This window comes from Mobula hypostoma, chromosome 2 (assembly GCF_963921235.1).
Source record: "Mobula hypostoma chromosome 2, sMobHyp1.1, whole genome shotgun sequence".
Lineage (NCBI taxonomy): Eukaryota > Metazoa > Chordata > Chondrichthyes > Myliobatiformes > Myliobatidae > Mobula > Mobula hypostoma.
The window spans coordinates 137,775,762-137,793,968 of NC_086098.1; the positions used below are offsets into that span (position 1 = coordinate 137,775,762).

At 41.6% G+C, this 18,207-nt stretch overlaps 1 protein-coding gene across 2 annotated transcripts in view; it reads right to left on the minus strand.

Annotated features, from left to right (window-relative positions):
* mfsd4b (major facilitator superfamily domain containing 4B) overlaps positions 1-18,207 on the minus strand; it is a 43,514-nt gene that overhangs the window by 15,769 nt on the left and 9,538 nt on the right. For both annotated transcript variants that reach the window (XM_063040751.1, XM_063040752.1), the window contains exon 3: positions 369-485. In XM_063040751.1, coding sequence (XP_062896821.1) covers positions 369-485 — 117 coding nt within the window. The remainder of the gene's footprint in view (positions 1-368; positions 486-18,207) is intronic.

Consider the following 18,207-nt stretch of genomic DNA (forward strand, 5'->3'; position numbering starts at 1 on the left):
AAGAAGTTTTGCTGTAACTAACCTATACAAGTGAAAAGCACAATAACATTGTGGAGGTACTTACTGAGAAACAACAATGCTAAATACTTTTAATATAGTTGAACCCAAACCTGTCTCCAGATACCAAATTTTCAGCTTCATGATCAGCGAACGAGTGAAAAGTTCAGGTTTGTGGGTTGGTGATAAGGGGTGGTAATGTATGAAAGAAAAACAGAAAACAACAATTTTCAGGATATACAAATTAGAATGTAAGTTCTAATTATTGTGCCTAGCTTGGATTGGGATCAGCAAGAGCAAAACTAAAGAATCGATAGTTCATATTGTAAAAAATATGATCCTGAATTTACAGATTGGAAAGATTTACAGACCTGTGTCCAGCATGCCCATTGAAATTCCAATGAGGGACATCAGTACCATCAACAGCAGTATCTTCGTTGACCATGGAATGATGTACAGTCCCACCGCAGTCATCAGCATGGAAATTCCTGAAGTATTCACACAAGCAATAAGACCATATAACACAGATTTGGATACTTTTGAAATTGTAAACTTGAGGTGGCACATAATTAAATGGTTACTTTCTTCCTTCGAGAAAACAATCACTTTAAATTTGCCTGTATCTGATCTACAGACACGGACAAAGAAGTCACCATCAATTGCTCTTGGTGATACTTTATCCAGGAGAGACAAATGTGGCTTGAGGCTTCAGCTACAGGTAAATAAATGGACATTTCTGCAGTTCAGATGACAAATTCCCAGTGATAAAGTTTAAGGGAATGGGGGATTCTCAGATTCCTGTAAACAATGGATTAAGTACTGACTATGTCTGTCACTGCAGTGTGTTTGAATAATGTCTTACAGCTGCCTTCTTTGGAGCAAGATAAGGGTTAAAGTTCACCCAGATCCACATAAGATGTCTCTGGGCTTTTCACACCTTTTGATTTTGACAAAAAGCAGTACCTGATGGAAATTAGACAGAACATTCATTTCTTAATTAAAGCATAAATTTGACGGATGTTCTTAACAGCCATTAAGATGTCATTAAGTTGTGGCTCCAGCAAACCAGGTAGGACATTCCTTTCTTTAATTAAGGTGGCTGGAGTGTCTAACAAATTGATTGCACTTTTGTATCAATAGTCCATTGACCTGATGGGAATGGTTATCAAACTGATTGCTCTTTTGTATCGGTGGCTTTATAACTTCTGACATCAGGCAGTGAACTTGTAGAACCGCTGGGGAGATGAGAAAGGTTCTCTCCTTGATATCGGGTCCAAGTTCACTCGCCGGCTGAGCTCGAAGAAATAAACGGGTGAAAAGATAAGTAACGATCTTTTTGTGCTGTCGTTATTTGATCCAGCAAAGTTACGTTTACATTTGGTGCCATGACTCGGATCCCAACATAGGGAATGTCTCTCTGGGCTGAGTAAGTGACAGGGGGCTTGAATCGAACACAAATGAGTAGCTGGGCACTCCGAGATAGTTTACCTCTGGCTACTCCTTGTGTCCAACCAAGCATTTTTGCCCCTCGCCCATTGGGACTGGTACCTTGACGAGACTGGACAATCCGTTTAGACACAGGATTTTAGGTCAGCAGTTGTCTCTTTTACATTGCTGCGGGTGACAGGATATGGCTGGTTGAAATTTGATGATTTGGAAAAGGGGTTGTGCATGTCTCACGATATGGCCGGTTGAAATTTGTAAATAATACGAGACTGGCAGCCCGGTAAAATTCTGACCTTGGCAGCAGAAATATGGCCATTTGAAATTTAATGAGAAGTTTAGGATAAAGGAACAAAGGCCTGCAGAGTATGTGAGAGTTGTTTTTTGCAAGTATTAATGGAAAATAGGCTAGCAGTTTTTTGTGGGAATTAAAGGCTGCGGGTGACATTGGGTATTCTGTATTGTTCCTAAGGAAAGAATAGGGACTGGGGACCCCAGTCAAGAGAGGTGGCCATCGCTACCTGACGGATTTGACCATATCCAGCTGCCTGCTGATAATATGGCCGGCTGAAATTGATTAAGGGGGAGGCAGGCTGGCTAAATTTCTCACCCAGTGGCTTGTGCCTAGGCCCTTGTGTTGTGTATTTTGTGTCTAAAAGCTGTCTGTCTCGTTGGTTTGTCTGTGTTTCATGTATTTGTGATTTTGGCTACTTGCTTTACTTTGTACAGCACTTTGATCAACGTGGTTGTTTTTAAATGTGCTAATATACTTTACTTGACTTGATAATTAAGAACAACTGATAAGGGCAATAATGGGACAGGCCCTTGATACAGCTATGTGTGAACAAATACCAGATAAGAAAAGGACCTCGGGATGTTAAGTGCAGCGCTAACAAAGAAACTAGGGAAACAGTGCGGCTACCAGGGGAAAGAAGCAGTAAATTTAATTTGGGAAAAGAATTGTGGTAAAAAGTGGAAATTATTGATTAAAGAATGGAAAGGTAGAGCCTATACTAAATGGAATGGTACCTTACTGGCCAGCTGGAGGAATAATGCATGTGATAAAGGGATAGAGGTATGTGCGGCAGAAGGGACTCCCAAGAGTTCGGAGACACTGCAGGCAAGGTGCTAATGGGTAGAAGGGAAAAGAAAGAGAGAACGAGAAACAAAGAACACAGGCAAAAGCAGATATGGGGGGAAATATGTAAATTGCAGGGGGACACCCCTGAAGGAGAGCGCAAACTACGGTCCCAAATGGGTTGCCACATTGAACCTCAGACCAATTTATGGGTGCCCCTGCAGGACAGGTTTGTGTTCCCTCTGTGTTCTTATCTATCTTGATAGATTATGTAAATAATTGTACATAATTGGGCAAGGAGGGAATGGTTAATATCTTGGTGCCCTGATTTCCAGCAAGCCACAGCATGTGAAAAAAAAACAAATGCTGGAAAGGGAATGCCTTCTGTTTCTGGAACTACCCCCTTGCCTGGTGGACCTTTTTCTTGTCTGCAACTTGATTTTATAGAACTACCTTGTAAATATTGCTTGGTAATAGTAGATATATTTAGCAGATAGAGGCTATACCCACTACTGATAATACTGTTGTAAAAATATTAAGAGAAGTGATTCCCTGTTATGGACTCCCGGAAATGATAAGCTCAGACAATGGACCGCACTTTGTAGCCAAAATAAATTAGGAAATCTGCAAGGAATTGGCTATAAAGCAACAGTTCCACTGCACCCACCACCCAATGGCAGCTGGTATAGTGGAACGAGCAAATGGAACCTTAAGGAATAAGCTAACTAAACTTATGCAAGAAACTGGGACAACCTGGCTTAAAGTTCTACCCTTGGCCTTGTTCCACATGAGGATCACACCCTCAGGTAAAACGGGGTTATCCCCCACCGAGATTATCTACGGGAAGCCCATGCGAACCCCTGGGGGTCAGAAATGTCCCGACCTCCCCTTCCTGAAAGGATGGACATGCATACCTTAGGGAAGGAGATGGGAAAATATTTATGCAAATTAACTAAAACTCTCTGAAGCTTGCATTCACAGGTACGACAAGCCAATTGAGAAAATTGAAAGGATGACACCCAGCCTAAGGGTGACTAATCCACCATTGAGCCTGGAGATTTTGTCCTGATTAAGAACTGGGCTCGTAAGAAGTTGGAACCAAGGTGGAAAGGACCGTACCAAGTGCTACTGACAACACCTACTGCAGTGAAGGTGGAAGGGCAGCTCCGGTGGATACATCGAACGGACTGTAAACACGTTACTGGCGGAACTGATAAGGACTGAAAATTGCATTGGTTAATGATTATTTTAATGACTCTAAGGGAGGGTGATCCTGACCCTGTTTCGGGAGGCCCCCATGTTAACACTTTTCTGTCCCTCCTACACTCAGCAAGTACAACGGGGAGCATGTTGGGTATGTTTTGTATCATGTTGCAGAAGCGACAATCTGTTCTGAAAAGTTATCATGTAATGATAAAAAGGAGGGAATGATAAAGTTTAAGGGAATGGGGGAGTCTCAGATTCCTGTAAACAATGGATTAAGTACTGACTATGTCTGTCACTGCAATGTGTTTGAATAATGTCTCACAGCTGCTTTCTTTGGAGCAAGATAAGGGTTAAAGTTCATCCAGATCCACATAAGATGTCTCTGGGCTTTTCACATCTTTTGATTTTGACCAAAAGCAGAACCTGATGGAAATTAGACAGAACATTCCTTTCTTAATTAAAGCATAAATTTGACAGACGTTCTTATCTTTGTCATTAAGTTGTGGCTCCAGCAAACCAGGTAGGACATTCCTTTCTTTAATTAAGGTGGCTGGAGTGTCTAACAAATTGATTGTACTTTTGTATCAATAGTCCATTGACTTGGCTGGAATGGTCATCAAATTGCTTGTTCTTTTGAATCGGTGGCCTTATAACTTCTGACAATTCTGACATCAGGTGGTGAACTTGTAGAACCGCCGGGGAGATGAGAAAGGTTCTCTCCCTGATGTCGGGTCCAAGTTCACTCGCCGGCTGAGCTCGAAGAAATAAATGGGTGAAAAGGTAAGTAACGATCTTTTTGTGCTGTCTTTATTTGATCCAGCAAAGTTACATTTACACCAGCAGCCCTAGAATTCAATCACCTACAGTATCTTGGTTTTTATAAGCTACTCAAAGTAAATCAGCATTAAAAGTAAATCTTAATTAAATTTAGCCTACTTCTGTCAAACCCTGCTCACCTTTTCAGATCAGATCCAACCACCTGATCTGAGGTTTAAGCAGCTTTGGCAAAAAGAGACACTATTCAATTTCACAGAATCAAAGGAGATGCAAGGTGATTGTAGAAGCAAGAATCAGTGTCGTTATTTGGATCATCATGGGTAAAAATTGCAGAGTTTTTAACTAGGTTGGGGAAATAGAGATAAAAGGGGTTGGTGAATGGCAACAAAGAGAGATAGAAGGCAGGTGATCAGTATTTATTACTGATCTTCAAAGGCATAATGCAAGCTTATGACTGAAACACTGACTTTATTAGCGTATAAGCTTCATACAAGCCTCCACTGTTTATAGAAGGCATGTTTGGATTGAGATATCCTCATTATACAGCATATGGTGAATGACATAACCAAAACCATAAACAAGTATACCATCTTTTCGATAATAGGAAAGACTGATTAGTAACTGCCCCTTCTATCAAACATAGCCTCCTAAATCGTAATGCAAGATGATCAAATTGTGGCAGCCTGCAAACTGCTGATTTTTCTTTTAAATGGATTGTTCGTCCAAGGTGGTGGTCATCCTGCAGCCACAGTATCCAGGATGGTCATCCAGAAAGACTGAAATGTAGTAACTGTCAGGATATGAGTGATTGCCTAGGATGGTGGCTATAATAATCTGAAATACCGCAGTCTGGAAGGCAAAATCAAAAAGGTCAAAGTTCAGAGCTTGGTAAGTCTGGAGGTAGGGGTCCAAACGTTGAAACCACTGGGTCAGCTTGTTCAGAGGCCAGAGGCCCAATATCTGCAATGTCAGGCCAGGGACTCGAGTCCAGGGCCAAAGACATGGGCCTCAGAGGCAGCCTGTCCTGCGGTTGGAGACCTGTCTCTTGTGTGTGAGTGGGAAGGGGACTTGGTTTGCTGTTGTTGTCTTCTTTTGTTTTGTTGCTGCTGCTTCTTGTGGTGTTCTGCTGAACATTATAGGCATGCTATGGTGGGCTTGTAATGTGTGGCGACACTTGCGGACTACTCCCAGCTCAACTGTGGGTGTGTGGCTGTTAATGCAAATGACACATTTCACCAAAGTTGCTGGTGAACGCAGCAAGCCAAGCAGCATCTATAGGAAGAGGCGCAGTCGACGTTTCAGGCCGAGACCCTTCGTCAGGACTAACTGAAGGAAGAGTGAGTAAGGGATGTGAAAGTTGGAGGAGGAGGGGGAGATGCAAAATGATAGGAGAAGACAGGAGGGGGAGGGATAGAGCCGAGAGCTGGACAGGTGATAGGCAAAAGGGGATACGAGAGGATCATGGGACAGGAGGTCCAGGAAGAAAGACAAGGGGGGGGGTGACCCAGAGGATGGGCAAGAGGTATATTCAGAGGGACAGAGGGAGAAAAAGGAGAGTGAGAGAAAGAATGTGTGCATAAAAATGAGTAACAGATGGGGTACGAGGGGGAGGTGGGGCCTTAGCGGAAGTTAGAGAAGTCAATGTTCATGCCATCAGGTTGGAGGCTACCCAGACGGAATATAAGGTGTTGTTCCTCCAACCTGAGTGTGGCTTCATCTTTACAGTAGAGGAGGCCGTGGATAGACATGTCAGAATGGGAATGGGATGTGGAATTAAAATGTGTGGCCACTGGGAGATCCTGCTTTCTCTGGCGGACAAAGCGTAGATGTTCAGCAAAGCGGTCTCCCAGTCTGCGTCGGGTCTCACCAATATATAAAAGGCCACATCGGGAGCACCGGACGCAGTATATCACCCCAGTCGACTCACAGGTGAAGTGACGCCTCACCTGGAAGGACTGTTTGGGGCCCTGAATGCTGGTAAGGGAGGAAGTGTAAGGGCATGTGTAGCACTTGTTCCGCTTACACGGATAAGTGCCAGGAGGGAGATCAGTGGGGAGGGATGGGGGGGACGAATGGACAAGGGAGTTGTGTAGGGAGCGATCCCTGCGGAATGCAGAGAGAGGGGGGGGATGGAAAGATGTGCTTAGTGGTGGGATCCCGTTGGAGGTGGCGGAAGTTACAGAGAATAATATGTTGGACCCGGAGGCTGGTGGGGTGGTAGGTGAGGACCAGGGGAACCCTATTCCTAGTGGGGTGGTGGGAGGATGGAGTGAGAGCAGATGTACATGAAATGGGGGAGATGCGTTTAAGAGCAGAGTTGATAGTGGAGGAAGGGAAGCCCCTTTCTTTAAAAAATGAAGACATCTCCCTCGTCCTAGAATGAAAAGCCTCATCCTGAGAGCAGATGCGGCGGAGACAGAGGAATTGCGAGAAGGGGATGGCGTTTTTGCAAGAGACAGGGTGAGAAGAGGAATAGTTCAGATAGCTGTGAGAGTCAGTAGGCTTATAGTAGACATCAGTGGATAAGCTGTCTCCAGAGACAGAGACAGAAAGATCTAGAAAGGGGAGGGAGGTGTCGGAAATGGACCAGGTAAACTTGAGAGCAGGGTGAAAGTTGGAGGCAAAGTTAATAAAGTCAACGAGTTCTGCATGCGTGCAGGAAGCAGCGCCAATGCAGTCGTCGATGTAGCGAAGGAAAAGTGGGGGACAGATACCAGAATAGGCACGGAACATAGATTGTTCCACAAACCCAACAAAAAGGCAGGCATAGCTAGGACCCATACGGGTGCCCATAGCTACACCTTTAGTTTGGAGGAAATGGGAGGAACAAAAGGAGAAATTATTAAGAGTAAGGACTAATTCCGCTAGACGGAGCAGAGTGGTGGTAGAGGGGAACTGATTAGGTCTGGAATCCAAAAAGAAGCGTAGAGCTTTGAGACCTTCCTGATGGGGGATGGAAGTATATAAGGACTGGACATCCATGGTGAAAATAAAGCAGTGGGGGCCAGGGAACTTAAAATCATCGAAAAGTTTAAGAGCGTGAGAAGTGTCACAAACATAGGTCGGAAGGGATTGAACAAGGGGTGATAAAACAGTGTCGAGGTATGCAGAAACGAGTTCGGTGGGGCAGGAGCAAGCTGAGACAATAGGTCGGCCAGGACAGGCAGGTTTGTGGATCTTGGGTAGGAGGTAGAAACGGGAAGTGCGGGGTGTGGGAACTATAAGGTTGGTAGCAGTGGATGGGAGATCCCCTGAGCGGATAAAGTCGGTGATAGTGTGGGAGACAATGGCCTGGTGCTCCTTAGTGGGGTCACGATCGAGGGGTAAATAAGAGAAGGTATCCGCGAGTTGTCGCTGTGCCTCGGCAAGGTAGAGGTCTCAGCTTGCTCCTGCCCCACCGAACTCGTTTCTGCATACCTCAACACTGTTTTATCACCCCTTGTTCAATCCCTTCCGACCTGCATCTTTGGACTGTGGGCAGGAACCAGACACCCGGGGAAAACCCACACATTCCCCATGGAGGACGCACGGAGACTCCTTAGAGAACAACGGTAGAGTTTAACTCAGAATTCCAGAACGCACCAAGCTAGAATGATGTTGCACAAACCACTACGCTACCAGTCATGGATAGATAGTTGGTTGTCCTTCGTTTCCGATGATGACGTTTGTCTGTGAAGTTCATCAATTGTGTATTCTGAGGTGGCTCTGCAGTCTGATTCTAGAAAGGTATGAGTGTTGACAGTAAGGACAGGTTAACCGTCTGGCCACTGTTGGAGCAAATGATGTGGCCATTCTTCTCCTCTCTCAAGCAGCGCCCAGACCTACATGGCGACTATTCTCGAAGTTGTTGGTGGCTCGTCTGACCAGGGCACACCATCCAGTCTGGTCCGGTCATGGATAGATAAGGAGAAGGAAAGAGGCCAGAAGTGGCCCATTTATTTTGGAATTCTGAGGGTAGGAGAAAAGGTCCTGGGATGATCAATATGATCAAAGGTCAATATGAGATGATGACTTCTTGACGAAAAAAAACCAGATGTGGGGACATGTGGAAGCAGAATTCTCCCACAATTGACAGTGCTCTTAACCATATCTTGTTAAATTCCTCACAATTAGACTCAATTCAAGTTCAACTGATCATCCTTCATAACAACTGCCATCTCCAGCCAAAATCTACCACAAGGTACAGCTTCACCTTCTTTCATCATTCTGAAGGGAATGTTCCCAAATTCCCTGGCCAACTCCTTCATTTCCACTAAGCACTCCTCTTCTCTCCCTTGTGACCCCAGGAGATGCAACATCTGTCTTCTTACATCTTCTTGGGACTCAAGAGGTCTTTCCAGGTGTAGCAATAATTCACTGCACTTCTAAGTTTTTTTTGAAAACACAGGGAGTGGTGGGTGTGTGGAACTCACCGCCAGGGATGCTGGTCGAGGCAGATACATTAGGGACGTTTAAGAAACTTAGATAGGCACATGGATGATGGAAAAATAGAGAACTATGTGAGAGGGAAGGGTTTAATTGATCTTAAGTTAAAAACGCAGCACAAAGTTGTGGGCCAAGGGATTTGTACTGTGCTCTAATGTTCTATATTCTTGCAATCTAATCTATCTCACTGAAACTCATAATATGGTCTCCTTTACATTGGAGAAATTAAATGCAGACTGAGTAACCACTAGGCTGCACCTGCTTCAACCTTTAAAGATGACCTTCAATTTCTAGTCACCTGTCACTTTTATTTTCCATCCCATTCTGACCTCTTTGATTTGCAAAGAAAAAAATGCCAACACGAGCTTCAGGAATAGGAGCTCACTGTCACATTATGGGAAGTATGTAGAGGCTTTGAAAAGGATGCAGTTCACCAGGTGTGGCCTGGATTAAGGTATTAGCTAACAAAGAGTGTTTGGAGAAACTTGGGCTGTTTTTCCAGGAGTAGCAGAAGCAGAGGAGCAACTTGATTGAAGTATGTAAAATTATAACAAAGGTGAATAAGTGTCTTTTTCCCTCGGGTAAAAATGTCACATATTAGAGGACGTAGATTTAAGGTGAGAGGGAGAAAATTTAAAGAAGATTTCTGAGGCACGTTTTTCTTTATACAGAGTGGTAGGTGCCTGGCACTGCCAGGGTAGAGAGTGGAATCAAATACAATAGCAACATTTAAGAGGCATTTATACAGGCACATGAACAAGCAGGAGGAGGGATTATAGACCACGTGCAGGCAGATGAGATTAGTTTAAATGGACATTGTGACCAGCACAGACTTTGTGGGCCATAGGGTCTGTTCCTGTGGTGTATTCTATGTTCTTTTGTTTTTCAGAGTGCCAGCATGTTCTTCTGTTTTGTTTAAAACATCTCTAACTATCCTCATTCATCTATTAGCTAGATGATACAAGCACTGTGTCATCTGGACTACTTTGGTCTCCATTATCACAGACATTCTCTTCATTCTTTCCACCCCTGATTTCACCTTCACACCCTAGATTTAAACTCAATTCTTCAATTTTCTAGTTCTGATGAAAAGCCATCAACCAGTAATATTTACTTTGCTCATCTCTCCACAGATGCTGTTTGACCTGCTGAGTACTTTTAGCATTTTCTCTTTAATGGTCACAGTTCAGGGATACATTTGACATGATGGGTAAAGGACTTCAGGAAGGGGATGTCAAGGGAACACACACCAGTCCTCAGAAGTTGAAAGTTCGTGGATGTCAACATCTCTGTGGATCTTTCCTGGGTCCATCATTTTGATGCAGTTGCAAAGAAAGCACGACAGCTGCTATATTTCATTTACAGTTTGAAAAGAATTGGTGTGTCAGTGAAGACACTTGCAAATTTCTACAGGTACTATGGACAGCATTATAACTGGTTGCATCACTGTCTGGTATGGAGGGGCCATTGCACAGGATTAGAAAAAGCCGCAGAAAGTTGTAAACTCTGCCAGTTCCATCATAGGTGTTGGCCTCCCTAGCATCAAAGACACATTCAAAAGACAATGCCTCAAAAAGGTGGCATCCATCATTAAGGATCTCCATCAACCAGGACCTGCCTTCTTCTCATTGCTACTGTTACATACCTCATGGATATCTTGTGACAGTCTTATGACCATGATGTAATGGTCTTTTGGAGGTCACCTGATGTAATTTTCCCGCCAATGTGAGGTCACATGATGACATGTTCACCACGGGTATAAAAGGAGGCCCTTGGGGTGATGCAGTTAGTTTTCCAGTTAGAACGTCAGCCAGGTACTCTGCGCCGCTGCGTATTTGCCTTATGATGCAGTTTTGATTTAAAACGGAGTTTTACGTTCTATTGTAAGATACAAAAGTGTTGGGCCGGCAGTTTAACCAATCGTTGCCAGGTTTGTTGATGTATCTTTTCAGTAGTATTGGAGAATGAAGGCGGGAAACTGAAGGAGTCGTTTGGCAGTTTTGAATAGTATCAACTATTATTGAATTCGTTCAAGGAAGAGTGATCTGCATGAGATACCCTCTGGTAAGAGCAGCAGAAAAGGCTGCGCAGTATCTAGTATCCAGAGGGAATGGTCAGTGCCCTTAAACCGTTTTATTTCCGTCGTCGTGAATCCTGCGGACAAGGCAGGATCTGGCTGGGATTGGCAGTGACGTCGTGTCTTCGACGAATTCTTTACTTCAGGAAAGTCTCTCCTAATTGACTGTATAAATCTCGTGGACTTTCAAAATTACCATTCTAAGAACTGTGTTTGAATTTACCACTTTAAGAACTGTTTTCGCATTTATCGCTTTAAGAACTAGTACTGAGTGGCGGTTTGTTAAATGGCTGCATAGCAGTTTACTGGTTAAGGTTTTTGTTTGTTCATTTTTTGTTTAAACATTGAGCAAAGTTTAATAAATGTTTGATTGTTTTTATAAAACCTGACTCATTTGATATTCATTGTTGCCGATCACGTGACATAAATTTGGGGGCTCGTCCAGATATGTTCCAATTTTGAGCTTAAGTGCTTGTTTAAGTATCAACCCAATTTGGAAAAGGGGATATGCCCGATTCTTTTGTTTGATTGGTGTGTGAGTGGTATTCGGCAGCAATGAATGTTGATAGCTTTATGGAAACGCCAGACCCAGAGTTTTTAGCGACGGCAAGAAAGGGTGTTGTATCTGAGATTGCTAGAAGGTTATACAAAGGTTACAACAAAGCCCGTAATTCAGAGAAAAATCGCTGAGCATTATATAAGTTTGGGAAAGTTTGATGAAGAAGTGTTAGATAGGTTTCCAATGAGTAATCTGGAAATGCAGTTATATATTGAACAAATAAAGTTAAAGCAATTAGAAGCTGATTTGGAAAGAAGTCGGTTAGAAGCTGAAAATAAACAGAAGGAATTCCAGGCTGGAGAAGTCCATAGGAAAAGGGAATTTGAAGAAAGAGAAGCAAATAAAAGGAGAGTTTGAGCTAGAGATGGAGAAATTAAAGTCTGAGAATCAGTCCTCTGGTTCTAGGAAACGGTTTGTAGCTAGTCGAGAGGTTATTTTGGCTCCTCCATTTAATGAGACAGAAGTGGACAAATATTTCCAACATTTCAAAACTATTGCTCGAGTTAATTAGATTAGATTATGAGAACACTCAGTCCTCTTTTATTGTCACTTAGAAATGCATACATGCATTAAGAAATGATACAATGTTTCTACGGAGTGATATCACAGAAAACAGGACAGACCAAAGACTAACACTGACAGTACCACATAATTACAACATATAGTTACAGCAGTGCAAAGCAATACCATAATTTGAAGTTTAAAGTGGCTGAAAGAGCAATGGCCAGTGATGTTACAAAGTGTAATAAAAGGGAAAGCACAACAAGTTTATAGAGCTTTAAATGCTGAGCAAGCACTGGATTATGATATTGTCAAACAGCATATATTAAAGGAGTACGAGCTGGTTCCGGAAGAGTATAGAGAAAGATTCAGAAATTTGAAGAAATCTGTGGAAAAAACTTAGTGGAATTTACCTACGAGAAATCTGTGTGTTTTGAGAGATGGGTTTCCTCTAAAAATGTGAATGGGGAGTATAATAAATTAAGAGAGTTGATTTTACTGGAGGAATTTAAAAGGAGCATTCCTGTGGAAGTGAGGACATACTTAAATGAAGGGAACACTGCTATATTGCAGGAGTCTGCTAAATTAGCTGATGAGTATGCTTTAATTCGTAAGAATAATTTTTCTCCAGGTAGGACTTTTAAAAGGAAAAATAGCACAGAGAGTCAAGGTAAACCAGAAATTAAATCTGAAGTTAGTGAAAAAGTTAAGGATGAAGGGAGGCATGTGAAGGAAAGAAATTTTGGTCTTATTTGTAATTATTGTAAGAAACCTGGACATGTAATAGCTAACAACAGGAATTCTGCAGATGCTGGAAATTCAAGCAACACACATCAAAGTTGCTGGTGAACGCAGCAGGCCAGGCAGCATCTATAGGAAGAGGCGCAGTCGACGTTTCAGGCCGAGACCCTTCGTCAGGACTAACTGAAGGAAGAGTGAGTAAGGGATTTGAAAGCTGGAGGGGGAGGGGGAGATGCAAAATGATAGGAGAAGACAGGAGGGGGAGGGATAGAGCCGAGAGCTGGACAGGTGATAGGCAAAAGGGGATACGAGAGGATCATGGGACAGGAGGTCCGGGAAGAAAGACAAGGAGGGGGGGGGCATGGGACAGGAGGTCCGGGAAGAAAGACAAGGAGGGGGGACATGGGACAGGAGGTCCGGGAAGAAAGACAAGGAGGGGGGTACATGGGACAGGAGGTCCGGGAAGAAAGACAAGGAGGGGGGTACATGGGACAGGAGGTCCGGGAAGAAAGACAAGGAGGGGATAATAGCTAACTGTTTTCGATTAAAAAAGAAAGAAGGAAGCAGTCCCAGATGCTTGTGTGCAACATATTGAAACACCTGTAAATCCACAGAGTTCGATAAATACCAATGAAGCTTTGTCAGAGTCTGACCAAGTTAAGAGGGGATATGAACATTTTATAACTGAAGGATTTGTATCCTTGAAAGAGGGATCCACTCTGATACCGATAAAAATACTTAGAGATACTGGTGCTTTTCAATCACTAATGTTAGACAGTGTTCAAAAGTTCAGTGATGAGTCTGACATTGGTGAGGTAAACTATATAAGCGGCGTTGGGAGTGCCCTTATGCCGGTACATTTACACAGAGTAGAGTTAAGGTCAAGGTTAGTTACAGGGCCTGTTAAGGTAGGACTACAACCCAGTTTACCTGTGAATGATGTTTCTCTATTGTTAGGGAATGACTTAGCAAATGGACAAATTTGTCCTGATGTACATTTGACAATAAAGCCTATTTCTGAGGAACCACAGAGGGATTCTAACAGATTTTTCCTGTGTTGTAACCCGAGCTATGGCTAAAAAGACTGATGCGCAGGATAAGGTTGTTACCCATGACTGTTTAACTTGAGATTCGAATTTTGAGGATGTGTCAGAAACTTTCTTACCTACATCTGATCAAGATTTTTATGATAAGTCTGACCATGAAGATTTGTCTTTATCTCGGAAGGAGATGATAGCACAGCAGAGTAGAGATCCTGAGATAGTTAAATTAAAGGAACAAGCTCTTCCAGATAGTGAAATTGAGAAGGTGCCAATAGGATATTATTTTGAAAAGGGAGTATTAATGAGGAAGTAGAGATCTCCTACAGTTCCTGCAAGTGAGGAATGGGAAGTTAATCACCAGGTAGTAGTTCCTAAAGTTTATTGAAATGAGGTTTTAACTATGTATACCTTTGGGTGGCCTTCTAGGTGTAAAGAAAACTATGAACAAGGTTTTTAAACATTTTTACTGGCCTAGTTTAAGAACAGATGTAGCGACATTTTGCAGAATGTGTCATACGTGTCAAATTGTGGGTAAACCTAATCAAGTTACTCCAGTGGCCCCACTGCAACCAATTCCAGCATTTGGTGAGCCGTTCTCAAAGATCATTGTAGACTGTGTAGGCCCATTGCCAAAAACTAAAACTGGACATCAATATTTGTTGACCATTATGTGTACAGCTTCTAGGTTTCCAGAGGCAATACCCCTTAGGAATATAACAGCTAAAACTGTGACAAAGGCTCTTACAAAATTCTTTACTTATTTTGGGTTGCCTAAGGAAATACAATCTGATCAAGGTAGTAATTTTATGTCTGGATTGTTTCAGCAGATAGTTTATAAACTGGCAGTAAAACAGATTACCTCATCTGCATATCACCCAGAATCACAAGGATCCTTGGAGAGATTCCATTCTACCCTCAAAACTATGATTAGGATGTATTGTGTGGAAAATGAAAAGGACTGGGATGAAGGAGTACATTTACTTCTTTTTGCAGTAAGGGAGGCAGTGCAGGAATCATTAGGCTTTAGTCCTTTTGAACTTGTGTTTGGGCATAGAGTTCGAGGACCTTTGACCTTGTTGAAAGAACAGTGGATTAATAAAGAGGTACACACTAATTTGCTGGATTGTGTTTTGAAATTTAAGGAAAGATTATATAAAGCTTGTAGCTTGGCCAAGGAAAATTTAAAATTGGCTCAGGAGAAGATGAAAACTTGGTCTGATACGGAAGCTAGAATGAGGTCATTTAAGCCTGGAAATAAGGTGTTGGTTCTTTTCCCAGTGCAAACGAACCCATTACAAGCTAAATTTCATGGTCCTTATGAGATTAAATCTAAATTAAATGATGTGGATTACGTGATAAAGACCCCAGATCGAAGAAAGCCAGCACAGCTGTGTCATATAAATATGATAAAACCTTATTATGAGAAAGAGGCTGCTACTATGATTGTTGTGGGCAATAATGAGTCTGATCTTTATAAAAATTTAATGGCTGATTCATCTGAAACTCATTTTAAACCCAACATTATTTCAGCCAGATTACCAAACTCAATAATTCTGGAAAATATTGATGAGAAATTAGCTCATTTACAGCCAGAGCAGACAGAACAGATGAAACAGTTAATTTTTAAACATAGGGATTTATTTCCAGACGTTCCTAGAAGAACCACGGTAGTTTCGCATGATGTAGATGTTGGAGAGGCAAAGCCTATAAAACAACATCCATATCGGATGAATAGGGAAAAATGTGAACTTGCTGAACAAGAAATTAAGTATATGTTAGAGAATAATATTATTAGAACTTCAAATTCAAATTGGAGTTCATCGTGTGTTATGGTGCCTAAGCCAGACCATAGTATTAGGTTTTGTACAGATTACAGGAAGGTGAATGCTGTGACAAAAACTGATGCATATCCAATCCCTAGGGTAGATGATTGTGTGGATAAAGTTTGACAAGTCAAGTTCCTTACAAAGATTGATTTGTTAAAAGGTTATTGGTGTGTTCCATTGACGGATAGAGGTAGAAAGATTTCTGCATTTGTAACCTCATCCAGGTTATATGAATATAATGTTCTTCCATTTGGGATGAAGAATGCACCAGGTACTTTCCAAAGGATGATTAATAGTGTGATTCATGGGTTAAAAGATACAGATGCCTATATTGATGATTTAGATACAGGAAATAATACGTGGAAAGCACATATTACTGCAGTGGAGGAACTATTTGAAAGACTTTCAAAAGCTAACTTAACTATTAACTTAGCTAAAAGTGAATTTGGTTATGCCACAGTGACCTAACTTGGTTATGTTGTGGGTCAAGGAAAATTAGCTCCTGTTGAGGCAAAAGTTCAGGCAATTTTAGAAGTACCCACTCCAACTGGTAAGAAAACTCTCAGAAGATTTTGGGGTATGGTAGGATATTACAGAAAATTTTGTAAGAATTTTGCGAACATTGCTCTTCCATTAACTAACTTCTTGAAGAAAAATGAAAAGTTTGTTTGGACAGAGTCTTGTCAGGAAGCATTTGATAAATTAAAAACTATATGTAGTCAACTTGTGCTCAAATCTCCTGACTTTGAAACACCATTTTCATTAGCTGTAGATGCTAGTGATGAAGCTGCAGGAGCAGTGTTACTTCAAAGAGATGATGGGGATGAAGTAACTTTTCTAAGATATTTAATGCCCATCAAAGAAATTATTCAACAATAGAAAAGGAATTATCTCTTGTTTTGGCTTTATAACATTTTGATGTGTATATTGGTACTACTCAGAAACCACTCACTTTACACTGATCATAATCCGTTAGTGTTTTTGAGTAAGATGAAAAACAAAAATAGAAGATTACTAAATTGGAGTTTAATGTTACAGGAGTATAATATTTTGATCACTCATATTAAAGGTAAAGATAATGTGATCGCTGATTGTCTATCTAGATGTTAAATGTACAATGTAAATTTCTTTTATGGAGTGGTATTTTAACATTTGTAACACTCCTACTGTATATTAGTTTGTAAGGTGCTGTATGATGATACTGTGTATACTGTGTATGTTGTAAATTTTATACATTTATATTTGTTTTTTGTAAATGGTTAATTGTTAAAATTTTGCTCCTAAAAAGACCAAAATTTTTTTTGGAGGGAGGTGTTACATACCTTATGGATATCTTGTGACAGTCTTATGACCATGATATAATGGTCTTTTGGAGGTCACCTGATGCAATTTTCCCGCTGATGTGAGGTCACATGATGACATGTTCACCACAGGTATGAAAGGAGGCCCCTGGGGTGGCACAGTTAGTTTTCCAGTTAAAACGTCAGCCAGATACTCCGCTCCGCTGCGTATTTGCCGTATGACGCAGTTTTGATTTAAAACGGAGTCTTACGTTCTATTGTAAGGTACAAAAGTGTTGGGCCGGCAGTTTAACCAATCGCTGCCAGGTTTGTTGATGTATCTTTTCAGTAGTATTGGAGAGTAAAGACGGGAACCTGAAGGAGTCATTCGGTGGTTTTGGATACTATCAACTATTATTGAATTCCTTCAAGAAAGAGTGATCTGCATGAGATACCCTCTGCTAAAAGCAGCAGAAAAGGCTGTGCAGTATCTAGTATCCAGAGGGAATGGTCAGTGCCTTTAAGCCATTTTATTTCCGTCGTCGTGAATCCTGTGGACAAGGCAGGATCTGGCTGGGATTGGCAGTGACATCGTGTCTTCGACGAATTCTTTACTTCAGGAAAGTCTCTCCTAATTGATTGTATAAATCTCTTGGACTTTCGAATTTACCATTCTAAGAACTGTGTTTGAATATACCACTTTAAGAACTGTTTTCACATTTATTGCTTTAAGAACTGGTACTGAGTGGCGGTCTGTTAAATGGCCACATAGCAGCTTACTTCCGGTAAAGATTTTCGTTTGTTCATTTTTTCAAAATATTGAGCAGAGTTTAATAAATGTTTGATTGTTTTTATAAAACCTGACTCAATTGATATTCATTGTTGCCGATCACGTGACATAAATTTGGGGGCTGTCCAGATATGTTCCAATTTTGAGCTTAAGTGCTTGTTTAAGTATCAACCCAATTCGGAAAAGGGGATATGCCCGATTCTTTTGTTTGATTGGTGTGTGAGTGGTATTCGGCAGCAATGAATGTTGATGGCTTTATGGAAACGCCAGACCCAGAGTTTTTAGCGACGGCAAGAAAGGGTGTTGTATCCGAGATTGCTAGAAGGTTGCATCTTAAAGTAATTACAAAAGTTACAACAAAGCCCGTAATTCAGAGAAAAATTGCTGTGAGTTATATAAGTTTGGGAAAGTTTGATGAAGAAATGTTAGATAGGTTTCCACTGAGTAATCTGGAAATGCAGTTA